We start from the raw sequence: 16276 nt of genomic DNA, 5'->3' as shown, positions 1-16276 counted from the left end.
AAATTACATGTGATACAACTGTTTTAGACTTACAAAAAGTGTAGCATAGTAATATTATTAGCAGTACTCACGGAATCGTATATTTCCCGAGCACAGAATCGCAGCTGCTAACGCCACTCGTGCTGGACTCGCTCGTGTTCCTCACTCTGCCTTCATGAGCATGCTCTAAGGAGTTCATTCTGCTAATAAGTCTCTCTGCGGGGTTCCTATGCGGCCGGTCGAAATCCCTAAGTATGTCCACCGTTCTGGACTCAGTCATAAGCGTGCGGCTAATTGAAGCGCCTTGAGAGGGGAGGGTATGAGACTTTCTCTTGTCCGGTTCTTTGATGTTAAGCTTGCTATCGACCATGTCTTGGCTCAGTTCGTTGATTTTGCTTGGTTTGGTGATTTCTGAGTGCAGGCTCTCGCTGAGGTCGGTGTGGTCGGAGTGCTCGCTGGCCTCAGCGTCGAACACTTGGAATCTCCGTTCGGGGGACGCGATGAAGTTGAGTGTCGGGTTATGGATGGCGTAAAATTCGTCCTGGATTATGGGGAATTGGTCCTGCCTTGTATGTCGCACGCACAGCCAACCTGACAGTGGGGAACAAAAACTATAAATAAAGATGTTAAAGTTGGAACCTCTTCATGTTGAATAAAGGTCACAGCTAACAGTGGTGGGCGTAAAACATATCCTTAAGACAAGCCGACGGATTTACTTTGTTATTGTTATGTCTCCAGCGCGACGTTGCGAACGTCCCAGGGTGTAAAAATTCTTACCTAGGTCCGACAGCAAGTTAGCCCCTTCGTAAGTGCTCCCGATCAGTCCCAGCACGTAGAAAGCAGTGGCCCGCACAGAGTAGACGGGGCAATGTTTCGCCAGCCCTACGACCCGAACCGGTATCGACTCTTCGCTGGGGTTAGTCAGCGAGAGGAGTTGTTGTAGTCCTAGGGGGTGCAGCGCGGCGTTGCCGACGGCCCAGAGAGACGCTTTCACGTCCATTATCTCTTGCTCGGTGACGCAAGTTTTGCGTTGAAGCACCTGGGATACAAAAAATTGAAAGGTACGTGAAACTGATAAAGGAAAGTTAAGATGTTATTTTTCACCACACCAACTGGTAAATGCCCTCTTGATTGTTCAAAAACTAACGAGAAAGTTGCATTTTATCCACATGTGGGGCAAAGTAATCAGATGCAAATTTTGAGTTGTTTTCTTATGTTAGCTGGTGGCATTCACTTTTAAATTATGATTTTGAATGATACATTTTTTATTACGTTCAATTGGATTTCATTTGGATTGATTATTTTGGTATTTCATAGTTAGTATTTTCCTCGCGTTGGTGTGGTGAAAAATGTTGTGTGTCACTCGGAGGCAAAGTTTGTTTAACCCTCGTGCGTTGAAACCCTCGCAACGCTCAAGATTCCATTCCTCGAACCACTCGCTACGCTCGTGGTTCAATTTTGGATATCAATACTAGCACGAGCGGTTAAACAACAACTTTGCCCCTTTGTAAAACAAATAACTATTAAAGTTAGGTTATAACATTATAACAATTATGAGTAAAAATATCATTGCACTGACTGACGGGTTATAATGCCATATGGAACAGGTGCCATTTTATTTACATACAAACAAATTCTATAATTTTAAGTTGCATAGTTTCGAAACGCAACGCAATCTCTAATTTTCTAATATTTGTTATGACATACATTTATTTAAAGATACCGATTAAAACATACAAAAATCCGTTTCTATACCATTTTGCATTTATTAATTTCATACGTTTTGCAATTTAAGTATATTTATTTATTTATTTATTTATTTATTTATTTATTGTTCGGAGAACCAACAGCTATAAATTGTACAATAGTTATATATATAGATAACAAAGAGCCAATTATAGGTTCCCACCGGTAGCAACAGGTTAACAGATAATTGGTGGTTAGCACTAGATTTTTTTTTTTTTTTTTTTTACAACGTGTTACCACTAATATTTTTAAATATTAATACTAAACTTATTATATTATATACTGAACAAAGAAACCAAAACTTATTAGTAATCTTAATACGTTAATCGATACAATAATATGCCAACACATACGACTCGCTCACTCAAGTAATTTGTCTGTTAGAATCCGTCTTATAGTTGTGATGTTGCTATTAAAAACGTCTATATCCCGCTCCTTCGTTAGTTCATTTAGACTTTTACCAGCTCGTAGTAGAAAGCTATTCTTTCTGTAATTACGTGATGAAAAAGGAATTGAGAGGGGAGGGAAGTATCTTTTAGACCTAGATGGAGTATTGAAGGAGAGCTTAGCGAGCAATTCAGGACAATCAATGTTACCATTTAAAATATTAAGTATATAAGTAATATCTGCAATCTGTCGACGTTTATGTAGTGGGATAAGGTGATGTTTTTTACAAATATTCTCATAATTGGAAGAATTATAAGGAGTTTTCATTTTAAAGCAGAGGTATTTTACAAACTTTTTCTGTATACGTTCTATTCTGTTAATGTAAATATTATAACTGGGGCTCCAAATTTGAGACGCATATTCAAGTTTACTTCTGACATATGTACAATAAAGAACTTTTATAGTTTTAATTTGGGTAAAATGTAAAGAACTACGCATTATGAATCCCAAAGTCTTGGTAGCACCAGTTACTATATTATCTATATGAGTATCAAATAAAAGCTTTGAATCATGGGTGACTCCCAGGTCCTTCATACATGACACAGATTTAAGCACATGATCATTTAGCTTGTATGAAGTTGGAATTGAACTTTGTTGTCTAGTGAAGGTCAAAGTAAAGCATTTAGATACATTTAGATCTAATTTATTGGTCTGGCAATATGCAACAAGACGTGTAAGGTCATCTTGTAGAAGAGCAGAGTCATCCAATGAATTAATTTTGGTAAAAATTTTCATGTCGTCAGCGAAACATAGCAATTTGGAAGTGTGGAAACAATCACTGATGTCATTGACAAATATATTGAAAAGCAAAGGCCCCAGCAACGATCCTTGAGGAACGCCACTGGGAACAGTTACCCAACTAGACACATAGTTGTTAATGACAACAGCTTGCGACCTATTGTCAATATAAGACGTGAACCAGCGCAACAGATCACCGTGAATACCCATATTACTTAACTTGAGGATTAGCAATTTATGGTCAATTTTATCGAACGCTTTACTATAGTCTGTGTAAACTACATCTACTTGACTACCTTCAGACATGACTTTAGTTACATAATCATTAAGGAGTATCAAATTTGAAACGGTAGACTTACATCGCAGGAAACCATGTTGGAAAGGACTAAAATAATTCTTAATTGCCGCATATACTTGAGTATAAACTAGTTTTTCAAGTACTTTAGCAAGTATACAGAGTTTTGAGATTGGCCTATAATTAGTTACTTCCGTTTTTGGGCCTTTCTTATGAACGGGTGTAATGTAGGCTGATTTCCATATGGAAGGGACGTTACATTCAGCAAATGAGCGCTTGAATAGTAGAGATATTGGAATCACAATTGTATTCGCGCAATTAATCAGAAAGAGGGCCGGCATATCATCAGGTCCAGCTGATTTGGACGGATCCAATTTTAACAGTAACTTTATAAGAGCATCTGAGTTAACTTCTATATTACTTATATGTGAGATAGAACCACCTACAGAGTCAACCGGCACCGCTTGATCAATACTAGGCGCAGAAAATGTTGTATAGAAATAGTTAGAGAAAGCCTCACATATATCAGCGGCCGTATTGACCAATCTTTCGTCATACTTTAAACAACTCGGTACACCATGTGAGCTAGAACGCGACTTAATGTAGGACCAAAACTGCTTCGGGTCTCTAACGATATTATTTTCGAGGCGTCGAACATATGTTGCAAAACATGACTGTTCAAGTTTTTTGACCCTGTCCCTTTGAAAATTAAAAGAGATTAAATCTGATATATTACCATATGTACGGAATTTTCTTAGATATTTAGATTTCTCTTTGATAGCTTTTTTTAGCGCGGGCGAATACCACTTAGGAAAACTATCAGTATGACATATTTTACTTGGGATATATTTAAATCGCAGTTTTTTAAATGTGGAATAAAAAAAGCTAACCGACTCCTCTAATGAGCGTCGCGAGAATTCATCCTCCCAATTAATCAAGGTCAACTCGTTGTTAATGGAACTATAGTCACCTTTATTGTAAAAATATTTTATGCGAGGAGCGGGTTTTAAACTACTTATTTTTGCAAATTGAATCGAAACTAATATAGCTTTATGATATGGATCAATCGGTACTAAAGGGTCCGAACACTCACTAACATGTACTACATCATTGGACAAGACAAGGTCTAATAACTTACCATACTGGTTACGGACATCGTTATATTGATTTAAGTTTAGCGTGTTTAACTCATCAATTAAACTACACTCATCGTTAGTTTTATAATTCGAGGGAATCAAAGTAGAATGCTGATGTGTCCATATAATATTGCTCATATTAAAATCGCCTATTATTAAATACTTGTCATCACACCCACGTAATACCGCTTCACCTAGGCTGTTGAGGAAATTAGATAATTGCTGTGAGAAGGTATTACCATTATTTTGTTTACATAAGTATAAAACACATAGGTGCAGTTTAATTGATGTGTTTTGATGGCCCTTAATAGTCAAGGTCACCCATAGATCCTCGGCTGTTGATTGATAGGTAGGTTGCGGAATGACTGCCAGCTCCCTGCGAGTAGCTATAATAACGCCACCTCCTCGATTTTGGCCAGTTACAAGCGGATCACGATCTCGCCGCCAAACGACATATCGATCATCAAATAACTCCGTGTCCAATACTCCATCTAGTAGCCACGTCTCTGTTAGTAAAATTATGTCATAAGATGAAATGTTTAAGTTACGATAAAATAAAGAAGTTTTGGAACGGAGTCCCCTCACGTTTTGGTAATAAATTGTAGGATAAATACCTCCCTCGTTATTATTTAAAGCCATTTACGAGTGCAATATACGCAATAATAAAATATCAACAAATTAACCGAGCTAGGTAAACAGTGAATTAACTTAAATAAGCGTATTAGGTAAAATAACTTCATTTGCAACTGGAAATAAATGCAACGCAAAGTAGAAATCGTAAGAGGACATAAGCGGTTTCTAGTAAGTGCGAAAGAGCGAGTAATTAAGCATAACTTAAAAGGTCGATGATAGACAAAGACAAATATAATTAAGTGAGCATGCCCTGAGCGGCGCATCTGGAATGCGTATAGCGATAAGCCGTGCACCCGATAACAATAAATAGCTGGACCGGCCGGGCCGGGCCATGCAGTGATACTCAAACTTTGGCATACATGGCCGAAATTGTTATTAGCACAGGTTGACACAACTTTAGCGAACAGAGAACACTTTAAAGACAAAAAGAAAACTAAGATCCAAATTAAAGTAATCTGTTTAAATCACTTTCGTTGTTAATGACGTGAACTTTCGAGTTGTCATCCTTGCGTACGTGAATCTTCGCAAATTTCACCCACACATATTTATAGTTCTTGGATTTCAATTCGGTTTTCGTTTTTGTTAGCAGCATTTTATAATCAGGTGTTAGATGATCATTTACAAAGATCTTGTTATGACAATCCTTGAATCCGAGTTCTTCCGCTGATATAGTCTTCCTCAGTCTCGCCGAAGCAATGAAGTTCTCTTTAATATATCGATTAACGAAACTAACGATGATGGATTTTTCTTTAGAATTGTGAACAGGAATCCGGGATATGTAATTAATACTGTTGGATTGTATCGGGAACCCAACTATCTCGCCGATGTGTTTGATTGTGATGTATAAACTGAACATCGTTTTAGGCCAAATAGAAGCTTCGTTAACTTTTTGGCAAGTCATAGTTATATCAAGCCTCATTGACGCTCAATAGTCCTAATGATTCAGGTTAGGATAAAATACAGAAAGGGACACAAAGGTTATATATGTTTTGGGTTAACGCCTAAAAGGTTCGGGACGAATACGAAAATCCAGGACGAAAAAAGCGGCCAAGTGCGAGTCGGACTCGCCCATGAAGGGTTCCGTACCATTTATGACGTATTAAAAAAAAAACTACTTACAAGATCTCGTTCAAACCAATTTTCGGTGGAAGTTTGCATGGTAATGTATATCATATATTTTTTTAGATTTTTCATTCTGTTATTTTAGAAGTTACAGGGGGGGGGGGGGGACACATTTTACCACTTTGGAAGTGTCTCTCGCGCAAACTATTCAGTTTAGAAAAAAATGATATCAGTAACCTCAATATCATTTTTGAAGACCTATCCGAGCGCGTCGTGGATCGCCGCCTCCACTAGGCGCACGTATCTGTGTGTTACGTACCGTTAGAGCAGGCTGCAGCGCCTGCGGCAGCATGGCGCGCGCGAGGTGTGACGCGCGGGCGAGCGCGTGCAGCGCGTGCGGCGGCGGCCGCGCCGTGCGCCGCGCACGAGCACGCGCGCCGCCGCCGCCCGAGCACAGCGCGAGCGCGTCGTGGATCGCCGCCTCCACTAGGCGCACGTATCTGTGTGTTACGTACCGTTAGAGCAGGCTGCAGCGCCTGCGGCAGCATGGCGCGCGCGAGGTGTGACGCGCGGGCGAGCGCGTGCAGCGCGTGCGGCGGCGGCCGCGCCGTGCGCCGCGCCCGAGCACGCGCGCCGCCGCCGCCCGAGCACAGCGCGAGCGCGTCGTGGATCGCCGCCTCCACTAGGCGCACGTATCTGTGTGTTACGTACCGTTAGAGCAGGCTGCAGCGCCTGCGGCAGCATGGCGCGCGCGAGGTGTGACGCGCGGGCGAGCGCGTGCAGCGCGTGCGGCGGCGGCCGCGCCGTGCGCCGCGCACGAGCACGCGCGCCGCCGCCGCCCGAGCACAGCGCGAGCGCGTCGTGGATCGCCGCCTCCACTAGGCGCACGTATCTGTGTGTTACGTACCGTTAGAGCAGGCTGCAGCGCCTGCGGCAGCATGGCGCGCGCGAGGTGTGACGCGCGGGCGAGCGCGTGCAGCGCGTGCGGCGGCGGCCGCGCCGTGCGCCGCGCACGAGCACGCGCGCCGCCGCCGCCCGAGCACAGCGCGAGCGCGTCGTGGATCGCCGCCTCCACTAGGCGCACGTATCTGTGTGTTACGTACCGTTAGAGCAGGCTGCAGCGCCTGCGGCAGCATGGCGCGCGCGAGGTGTGACGCGCGGGCGAGCGCGTGCAGCGCGTGCGGCGGCGGCCGCGCCGTGCGCCGCGCACGAGCACGCGCGCCGCCGCCGCCCGAGCACAGCGCGAGCGCGTCGTGGATCGCCGCCTCCACTAGGCGCACGTATCTGTGTGTTACGTACCGTTAGAGCAGGCTGCAGCGCCTGCGGCAGCATGGCGCGCGCGAGGTGTGACGCGCGGGCGAGCGCGTGCAGCGCGTGCGGCGGCGGCCGCGCCGTGCGCCGCGCACGAGCACGCGCGCCGCCGCCGCCCGAGCACAGCGCGAGCGCGTCGTGGATCGCCGCCTCCACTAGGCGCACGTATCTGTGTGTTACGTACCGTTAGAGCAGGCTGCAGCGCCTGCGGCAGCATGGCGCGCGCGAGGTGTGACGCGCGGGCGAGCGCGTGCAGCGCGTGCGGCGGCGGCCGCGCCGTGCGCCGCGCACGAGCACGCGCGCCGCCGCCGCCCGAGCACAGCGCGAGCGCGTCGTGGATCGCCGCCTCCACTAGGCGCACGTATCTGTGTGTTACGTACCGTTAGAGCAGGCTGCAGCGCCTGCGGCAGCATGGCGCGCGCGAGGTGTGACGCGCGGGCGAGCGCGTGCAGCGCGTGCGGCGGCGGCCGCGCCGTGCGCCGCGCCCGAGCACGCGCGCCGCCGCCGCCCGAGCACAGCGCGAGCGCGTCGTGGATCGCCGCCTCCACTAGGCGCACGTATCTGTGGAGTTCATAACATAACGTATTCGTATCTGCCCGATTGAGTTCGTGGTTAATATTCGAAGTTACGAATACGGAAACAGTCTTCGGTAAAAAAAAAGCACTAGACTTTATCTACTTTTAACTATTTACTAGATCGATAGTGTTCAAAATTAAAGCGATTGCGCTGTCGTTTCAAAACTTTTATTACATTTTCAATAACATTTTTGATATAAAAATTAAAACTTCGAATATAAATATAGACATCATAAACATACATATATAATTAAATGTATCAAACGGAAGACCTTTTACTAAGTTGTACTGAAAATTTACCGGTAATTGTAGTTCTTGACCCAGTAGTCCACATGTTTCTTGATAAAGGCCTTCGCCTTGTGGTCCTGCTGCGCGCCGGCCGCGGCCGCGATCTCCAGCCCGAGCCAGACGAGGTACCCGCGGTCCCCGGCCACGGACATGTCGAGCGCTGCCGGCTCCGTGCTCTTGTCGAACCCGCAGTTGTGACCCAGCACGTTTTTTTGGAGCACTAACTTCTCTAGTAACGCCTGTGAGAAATATGTAGTCTAAAAATAGAGTTGAGAGCTAAAAGATCAAGCTAAACACTCATTTTGCTCTCACTATGAAGGTTAAAAACATAATAAAATTAAATTATATAGATGATTTCGTTAGTAAGAATTCTGTATTTAAATTTTCACGTCTGTACCTCTCATCTTATGCTTTATATATACTTACAGGTACGCTATAGGCTTCCTCTAACGCCATTACAGCACATTTGACCACCGACTTCGACTCGTCCTTTAGCTGGGCTATAAGCATCTGCAGCAGCCAAGTATCCATATCCACCCCGCTCGTTTCCTCCTCTCTTTGAGACGACTTCAAATGCTCTTGAACCAAGTTCTTTTTCAACTTTGATCTTCTCCGAACCAATTCTTTAGATTTTTGCGAGGCCCGTAGTAAGACCGTAAGGAATTGAGTGGCGTATAGTCTTGAAGCTTGAATGCTGCAAGTCAGGGTTTTAGCCAGTATGTCCCGTGGGTAAGAGTCGAGGGTGTAGTCGAGGCTAGATATGACTAGTTTCACGTAGCAACTGTGGTGGGTTTTTGTTGAAAGTTCCAGAAGGCTGAAATAAAAATCTTCATTAATATACTCACAAAAATAAGTTTTACAGAAAATAAAATAGAATAGGTAGCAGATTAAATATATTAAAAGTGAAAGTAGTAATAGCGGTAAATTCGTCACTTCTCAAGAAGTACTGCATTGGGACACCTGTCTAACAACAAATTACATAAAACCAGATCTGCTTAAATAAAGTCATCGCTATCTGTCATACAACACATTTATTTATAAAACATCTCCACGTGTCGCTTCCAAGAGCTAAAGCAGGGTCTACTTAAATACTATAAAACACTCAATACTGACTCACTTGTCATACAAGTTGGTCTGCTTGAGCAGGTCGAGGCCGGTGTGCGAGTGGCACAGCTGGCCGATGAACAGGAAGTACATCTGGCACATGGTGTTGCTCATGTGCTGCGGGCTGAACAGGCACTCGTGGGCGCGGCGCCCGGTCTCGATGGCTTCCACTTGCCGGCTCACGTCCCAGAACAGTTCTTCTAGCAGTCTTTGAGAGTCGGCCTGGGAATAATGGAACTGATTACTTTGACAAATTACAATATTAACCCGAAGGCCACGAAAGAAAAGGCTCCGGGTGAAATTACTGGATTGCTTGTGCTGTGAGCGTCGACACTTATTTTTTATGGCCGCGCTGGTGCTGTGCCGTGTGATGTGGCCATGACGTGGGGGCCAGCTGTCACTTGACTGTCAGGGCTGTTTTGTTGTCAATGTTGCAGTGTATAAATAGTTTAGTTAATTAAAGCATAACCGCCTCGTCGTCGAACGGCGTACTCCTGGGTCACAACGGAAGAACAGCGCTGGCTTTGCCAGCTACATGCTGAGTTGTGACCCTTTTATGGCATTTTGCGCTAAATGTTAATTCATTGCATTGTCAACATGTTTTTGTCATCCGTGTCTGTTTTGTCATAAATAAATGTATTTTCTTTCTTTCTTATGTCGGCCAACTGTTAGCATACTCCCAAAACGCATTTAATCAAATTGTAAAATTGAAAGCAGATTATTACCGAAAAATGGCGGTAGGATGCGCAGACGGCCATTAGACGATCAGAGCTGAACTCAACAGACGATACGACGTTATATTTAGAAAAATCTATGTAACGGAATAATCAAAACTACAAGCCACTGTTTTTAAAAGGATTTTGTCATATTTAATCAAGGACCGTTGACACAACGTGTATGGAAATAGTCAAGAAATAATATATATGGCGTGCCATTTCTACCTTACATCGCTCACGGGGCAATGATTTTGCCTGCAGATTTATACGGTCCCCATGCGTCATCGTGCCGCAGAGCCTAACGACCTGGTAGACATCACTCACGGTCGAAATACCGTCAAATTCAAATGGCTGAAAATCGTTCTGTTGGTACTCACGTCATTGTGCCGAAGCAAGTGTCTGATTAGCTGGCAGCCGGCCCGGGTAGTGGCGTGCCCGTTGGATGTGGTAGATACGTCCGTGTGGGAGTACTTGTTGGAGGAAGGCTTGAGGTAGTTGATGATGCGTGCGACCCACGCTTTGTGCCCGCTGTCGCACAGGTTTAGGAGCGGCGCGGTGTCGTTCTCCTGAAACGTACTCATTTTTAGGCGCTTCTGTCGAACGAGTAGAGCTTAGTACCTACTGAAGTATTCATGTCACATGAAAAACAATCGAAGTATTTGGACAAGCACCATCAATTCGTTTGCTGAACAAGTAGACTTTGTAGTCGAAAACATTTTCCATATTTAAGGATTTTGTTACAGGTTTACACTTTTATTATAATTTATTATTACCTTCAAGATAGCCCTGATAAATTCCCAATTCCATGTGTTGCCGTCCTTATTCTGCATCACCAACGTACACCGAATCAGATTGTCACTATCCCGATCGAACAGATTAAAGAACTTGGCCGATTTAGTCACTTTGCTCACCGCGGCACCAGTCCGGGAGCTCACACTTTTACTTTTCACTAACACACCGTAGTTTCGGTTGGCTACATCGGCGCGCGAGCCGACGCTGTGCCGTTGTTTCGGTTCTTCGTTATCAGACTCGTTGAGGAACTCTATACTATTATCCTTATACATAAAGTTTTTAGGCTTAGCCATGTTGGCGTTGTCTATTTCTTTTCTACTTTTTGAGGTATCTTCAGGTTTGTGTCTGTAGGCGCCGCTACAGTATTGTATGATATGGTCGAGGAACAGGGAATGGCTGGCCGGGCGCGCTTCATGTATGGCGTGGAGGCGCCTGAGGGCCGCCACTGCCGCCAACGCCTGTGGTCGCCCGCTGGCCGCTTGTGACATGAGCAGGGGCAGCGCTGGCGTAATGCTGCACACTTGGGGAGGTAGGAGGAGGTGTATTAAATGCAACAGTTGACCGAGGAGGACGGTCGCGCGGACGGATATGAAGGTGTCGCTCGTCACTATCACTTCAGTCAGCCCGTCTAGTAAACCAGCCTGGGAAAATAAAATGTAATAGTTAGTAATGAAAAGCAAAACACAAAATGAAATCTGGCCAAAAACAACGATCTATACTTGATATAAACTGTAGACTTGCGTCTCTTCCGTTTAACCGTCTTTTGACCGCTAAAGACTCGAGCATTTAACCAACTGGAGACACCTTGTCTGTAATTTTCTGTACAAACCAGTCTGCCTATTTTTGCGGGGGACGGGCACAACAAATGTATGTGTAAACGTCAGCCCATACAATAAGCATGACGCGAGTATGACCATTGGCCGAAGTTTTCGACAGAGGGTAAGCTCTTAAAGGAGACTTCGGTTGGTTTAATGCTCTAAGGCCAAAGACGTCAACTGACCCGCTCGGTTACAGTGATAATATCAACCTTCGTGCATTACGATACGGTTTACAATGGCACGTTGTATATAATAGGCGTGGCGTTCAAAGTACGTCTACAGTATAGAGCTAACACCTTATACACTTCTTCTTGACGTTATACCATCGTACAATAAATACCTAAATCTACAGATGTTTTTCGTTTACGTTAAGTCGTTATGTTTTCGAATATATATTTATGTATGTGGCCTCTTGGCGTAGCAACTTGCAAGGCAGAAATGCTAAAAAAAAAAAAGTTTACATAACACAATGGGTGGGACAACGAAACGGATTTACCTCTAAAAAGCATTGGAGCAGCAGCGCAAGATGGATCTCAGTGATATCAGAGCCAGTCGCGCTGAGGTGAGGTAGAATGGCTGTGCCCTCCGCGGCCACGAAGCCCTCGTTTAGCCGCCACGAGTCCTGCAGAACATTCATCGTTTTAGCGTGAAAGCGTTCAGTACATGTGATAGTTTTCATACAGTTAAAGGTATTCCGTTATTTTCAAATCTAAAAGCGCCTGCAGCACGGTCTACCGCATTCTGATTTGAACTATAATAACAAGAACAAACGGTTTCATTTGAAGTGTATACCGGAATATACTAGTTCACTTCACCATTCACATCAAATTGAGCTTTCTACTCATTTTCATTCAGATTTTTCATGATTATTTTCCATTAGATAATATTTTGAAAGTGGCAGAGCATGCTTAAAGCAGCTTGCGATCAGAATGATAACTATCATATCAACGACATTTGACAACGTATTTAAACTAGCACAATTTTCACTCATAATTTTAAAACTGAAACGGGACTTAATTGCGTGCACTTACTTTTATTATTTGGCCTGACATTCGTAGTTCGTAGACATTCCTGACACAAGCAGACTGGCGAGGAATGGGGTTAACCGGTCGAAGTATTTAACAGATGGCGCTAGCATAGCCTGCCCTGTCAATCTCTAGAATAGGGAATATTACGCGAAACTATGCGTTGGGGGCACCACTACCACAATCCTTTAACAGTTGCCAACCCTATTGTATCAAGATTTAGCTGCGTGATTAATTCCCGTTTGAGTTTTAAAATTATGACATTTGGCGTATTAGAATTATTAAAATATAATAATGGTGTGCCAATACAACACAAAACTCACTTGGAAGTCAGACGGATCCACAGCGGCTAGTGCCACAGAAATCTCGTCCGTCCACTCTGGCTGAGGCAATCCAACGAGCTCATACAACAGATCTAATATCGCTTTCTGCAAAGAAACAAAAAAACTCACTATTTCTGTGTACATTTTGTAACGAGTATTTAAAATCAAAATAATAACTAAGTGCAATTATATACAGTGCTTGTTTTTTTGTTCATGTTTATGTGTAATAAATACAAAATAATATACTTCTGTTCTGTGGCAGTCAAATTTGTAATTTTGCAAAAATATGTAATTGTAACTATTTTACCTACAGAAAGTTCAAATTTATTTGACTTCTGTAAGGTGCACTTTGACTCCAGCCACATGATCATACCATTGTCATCGATATATCTTCTATCTTTTAGCTCGAGACTTGTTTGAAACCTTATCACGCGATAAAAGCAACACCGCCTTCGTACCCTGACTTCCAATCTGGGCAGGTAGAGCGCGGAGACCATGGCGCGCAGGCCGCCGGAGTTGCGCGGGTGGCAGAAGTGCAGCAGGCCGGGCCAGCTGCGCAGCACGCACAGCAGCGCCAGCCGGCTGCACGTGAACCGCATCTCGCGCTCGTCCCTGCCACGGGGACCCTTATTACAACGTGGTAATATCAACTTTGCTATGGATTAGAGTTTTGTAACAATATATCGTGAATTTAAAGGGTGCTAATAATAATTAGAAAATGAAATCTAGCAGACTGCATGTGAACCGCATCTGCTGCTCGTCCCGTGAAATGGAGTTTAATTACAACGCAGTAAGGACTATCTTGCTATGCGTAATATTTACATGTTTTAGGTTTTGGTCTTCAGTTGAGGTCGCTTCAGGCATCATATTTTATAGGAAGACCCACAGCTTTATATGTATAACTTGACGCTGGACTCGGCATACGGCATCAATCGGACCAATGAATTAAGGATCAGAATTTTATAATTAATAAAGTTTGATTAATATTCAAGTGTGAACCGCATCTCGCAGCTTTTATACCAAAAGCGCGATTTAACGGGTGCTAATAATTAACCAAACCCCTGATTTAAATATAGAATGTAAAAATAGTACTCAAGGTCAATTGATACTTTCTAAAATGCATATTACTTGTTAGCGTCCCCCTGGGGCCTGTTGTGGAAGTCGCAGTACGGGAAGCTGAGGCAAGTGAGGTCTATCCTGGCCGCGTTCCTCGAGGCGGGCTCGTTGAGTGTGTGAAGAAGTACGCCGCAGAGCGCCTCGGCCATGTGCGGTGTAGCGCATTCGGCTAGCTGCCGGGACACTGCTGTTACACCGCCACAGGCGATGAATAGGTCGGGGTTTAGCACGCCTGTGGGTAACGAAATCGAGGCATCAACACCTTGGCAACGAAACGCATGCTCGATACTGACGCTGATCGTCATACATTGGTAAAAACGAACGGTACCTAATGTTTGCTTTAGATTAGATTGCTAGGACACTTACTGTATTGTTTTATTTACCCATATCATGACATTATTTATTATTATTTATTTCCAAAATAGTTGTACAGCATAACAGTATATACTAAATCACTGCAAAACTACAAACAAATTGAAACAAAAATAGGTTAACTAATAATATTATGTATAATTACTAATTAGACATCGACAGTTTCTAGGCAGGTTACCACACTAAGCTATAACACTGACTATGCTATGAAACCACTAAGCTATGAAACTGTTGAAGGACGTGCATCCATCCTCGCACAGAACCTCAACAATTCATCTCGCACTTCGCTCCACCTGCCAGCAAATAAATCGCACTCGGGCGCTGATGCTAAGAGCGCATTCAGGAGGAGTAAAGGGCGAACAAGTAGGGATTTTCTATGAGACACGGTTCGCGAAATCGGGCCTACAAGTAGACCACGGTCACGAGGCCGGAAATTGACTCTGGTTGGCGTAGGGACATCAACATTCATGTAACATGTATCCATATCTAGTACTACTTACGTTGCTAGCAATTGTAATACAAATAAATTAAAGGCAGTAAAAAAATGACATACAAAGCTTCTACTTGCTCTATTTTCTTTGTATAGCAATTTTTAGCTACGAAAACTTGTATAATTCTTGTCATCCACGATAACGCGATTGTCAAATGTAACCTTTATAATAACATTACAATAAGAGTCTAAGGCACGAGTCGCTGTGAATGACACGATCTATACCAGATATATAATATATGTTACGTAAATGTTCATGCCAAGTTTCATGTAATTTAAGCATGTCGTTTTAAAATTAGACCGGAACTGCGATTATACGGGCGGGTTAATGCGACTTCGCTAAAAGCCAGGGTAACATAAGTTATTATCATAATTCAAAAATAACAAAAACAACTGCTTACAGATCTCAGCGAGCGTCGCAATAGCGGGCCTTGCAAGCCGGTCGGGCGAGCCGTCACCGGCGCCCGCCCTCGCGACCGCGGCCAGGCACCGCAGCAGCCCCTCATCCACGCGCGCGGCGCGGAGCCTCCGCGGGCCCACGCACCCGACTATGGCAACCACGCGTCGGACCACGCGGAGTGCTTGGGCGCGCTCCTCTTCGTTGCGGAGCATGAGGTCCATTGATCTAACGAGCATATCAAGTTATAAGGCCAGCACTCGTTTATTACAGAAGACGGTTCTTGACAAATTTACCGCGGAAACGAACACTGTGCGGTCTAGCGTAACCTTTCTGATTTCCTGACACAAAATCATTTTATCTCTTTAAAATAGGAGTAGACTGGACACTAGCAAAGGGATACAGACATGCCTACTAAATAAAATAAATATATAATGTACAAAGTTAACAAAGTATTGTCTGGAATAAAGGCTGTTTTTTTACACCTTACACCTAGTCATACGAGCTACAGTAGCGGAAAAAAATCTATCATATTGTGATTTTTCTGTAAAATATTTCAAATTAGATGAAACCAAAAATTGAATTTGTTGATAACTAATCAAAAAAGGTTATATTGATTTATTCTCAACCAATTATACGCTAACAGGCTGGTACATATTTCGAAATTCAATTTTAATTCATTTTTCTGGAATTTAGCGTCCGTCACTAGTAGTATTTAAGTCGATAAAAAACGGAATATCGTGCTAATTCATAATCATATTTGTAAGAAATATCAGTTCCGTCATGGGGAGACCTTGTGGAAATAAATACTTAACAGTAGCTATACATGAAGCAATTATAATTGGCTATAGAAATGGCTTCACACAATCGACGCTGGCTAAGCAATTTCAAGTTCATCAGTCTACTATATCGA

General features: G+C 43.8%; 1 protein-coding gene across 1 annotated transcript in view; it reads right to left on the bottom strand.

The window, feature by feature from the left end:
* LOC133519480 (uncharacterized) overlaps positions 1 to 16276 on the bottom strand; it is a 41384-nt gene that overhangs the window by 17632 nt on the left and 7476 nt on the right. Inside the window, 18 exon segments of the mRNA XM_061853486.1 lie at positions 72 to 570; positions 757 to 1018; positions 6356 to 6536; positions 6577 to 6713; positions 6748 to 6909; positions 6944 to 7105; positions 7140 to 7306; positions 7532 to 7908; positions 8223 to 8449; positions 8637 to 9024; positions 9328 to 9536; positions 10408 to 10596; positions 10804 to 11463; positions 12137 to 12262; positions 12989 to 13093; positions 13447 to 13600; positions 14117 to 14336; positions 15368 to 15591. Of these exon segments, the coding sequence (XP_061709470.1) occupies positions 72 to 570; positions 757 to 1018; positions 6356 to 6536; positions 6577 to 6713; positions 6748 to 6909; positions 6944 to 7105; positions 7140 to 7306; positions 7532 to 7908; positions 8223 to 8449; positions 8637 to 9024; positions 9328 to 9536; positions 10408 to 10596; positions 10804 to 11463; positions 12137 to 12262; positions 12989 to 13093; positions 13447 to 13600; positions 14117 to 14336; positions 15368 to 15591 (4449 nt within the window).

The sequence above is a fragment of the Cydia pomonella genome, chromosome 7 (assembly GCF_033807575.1).
Source record: "Cydia pomonella isolate Wapato2018A chromosome 7, ilCydPomo1, whole genome shotgun sequence".
Classification (NCBI taxonomy): domain Eukaryota; kingdom Metazoa; phylum Arthropoda; class Insecta; order Lepidoptera; family Tortricidae; genus Cydia; species Cydia pomonella.
This window is presented reverse-complemented; position numbering and strand designations above follow the sequence as displayed.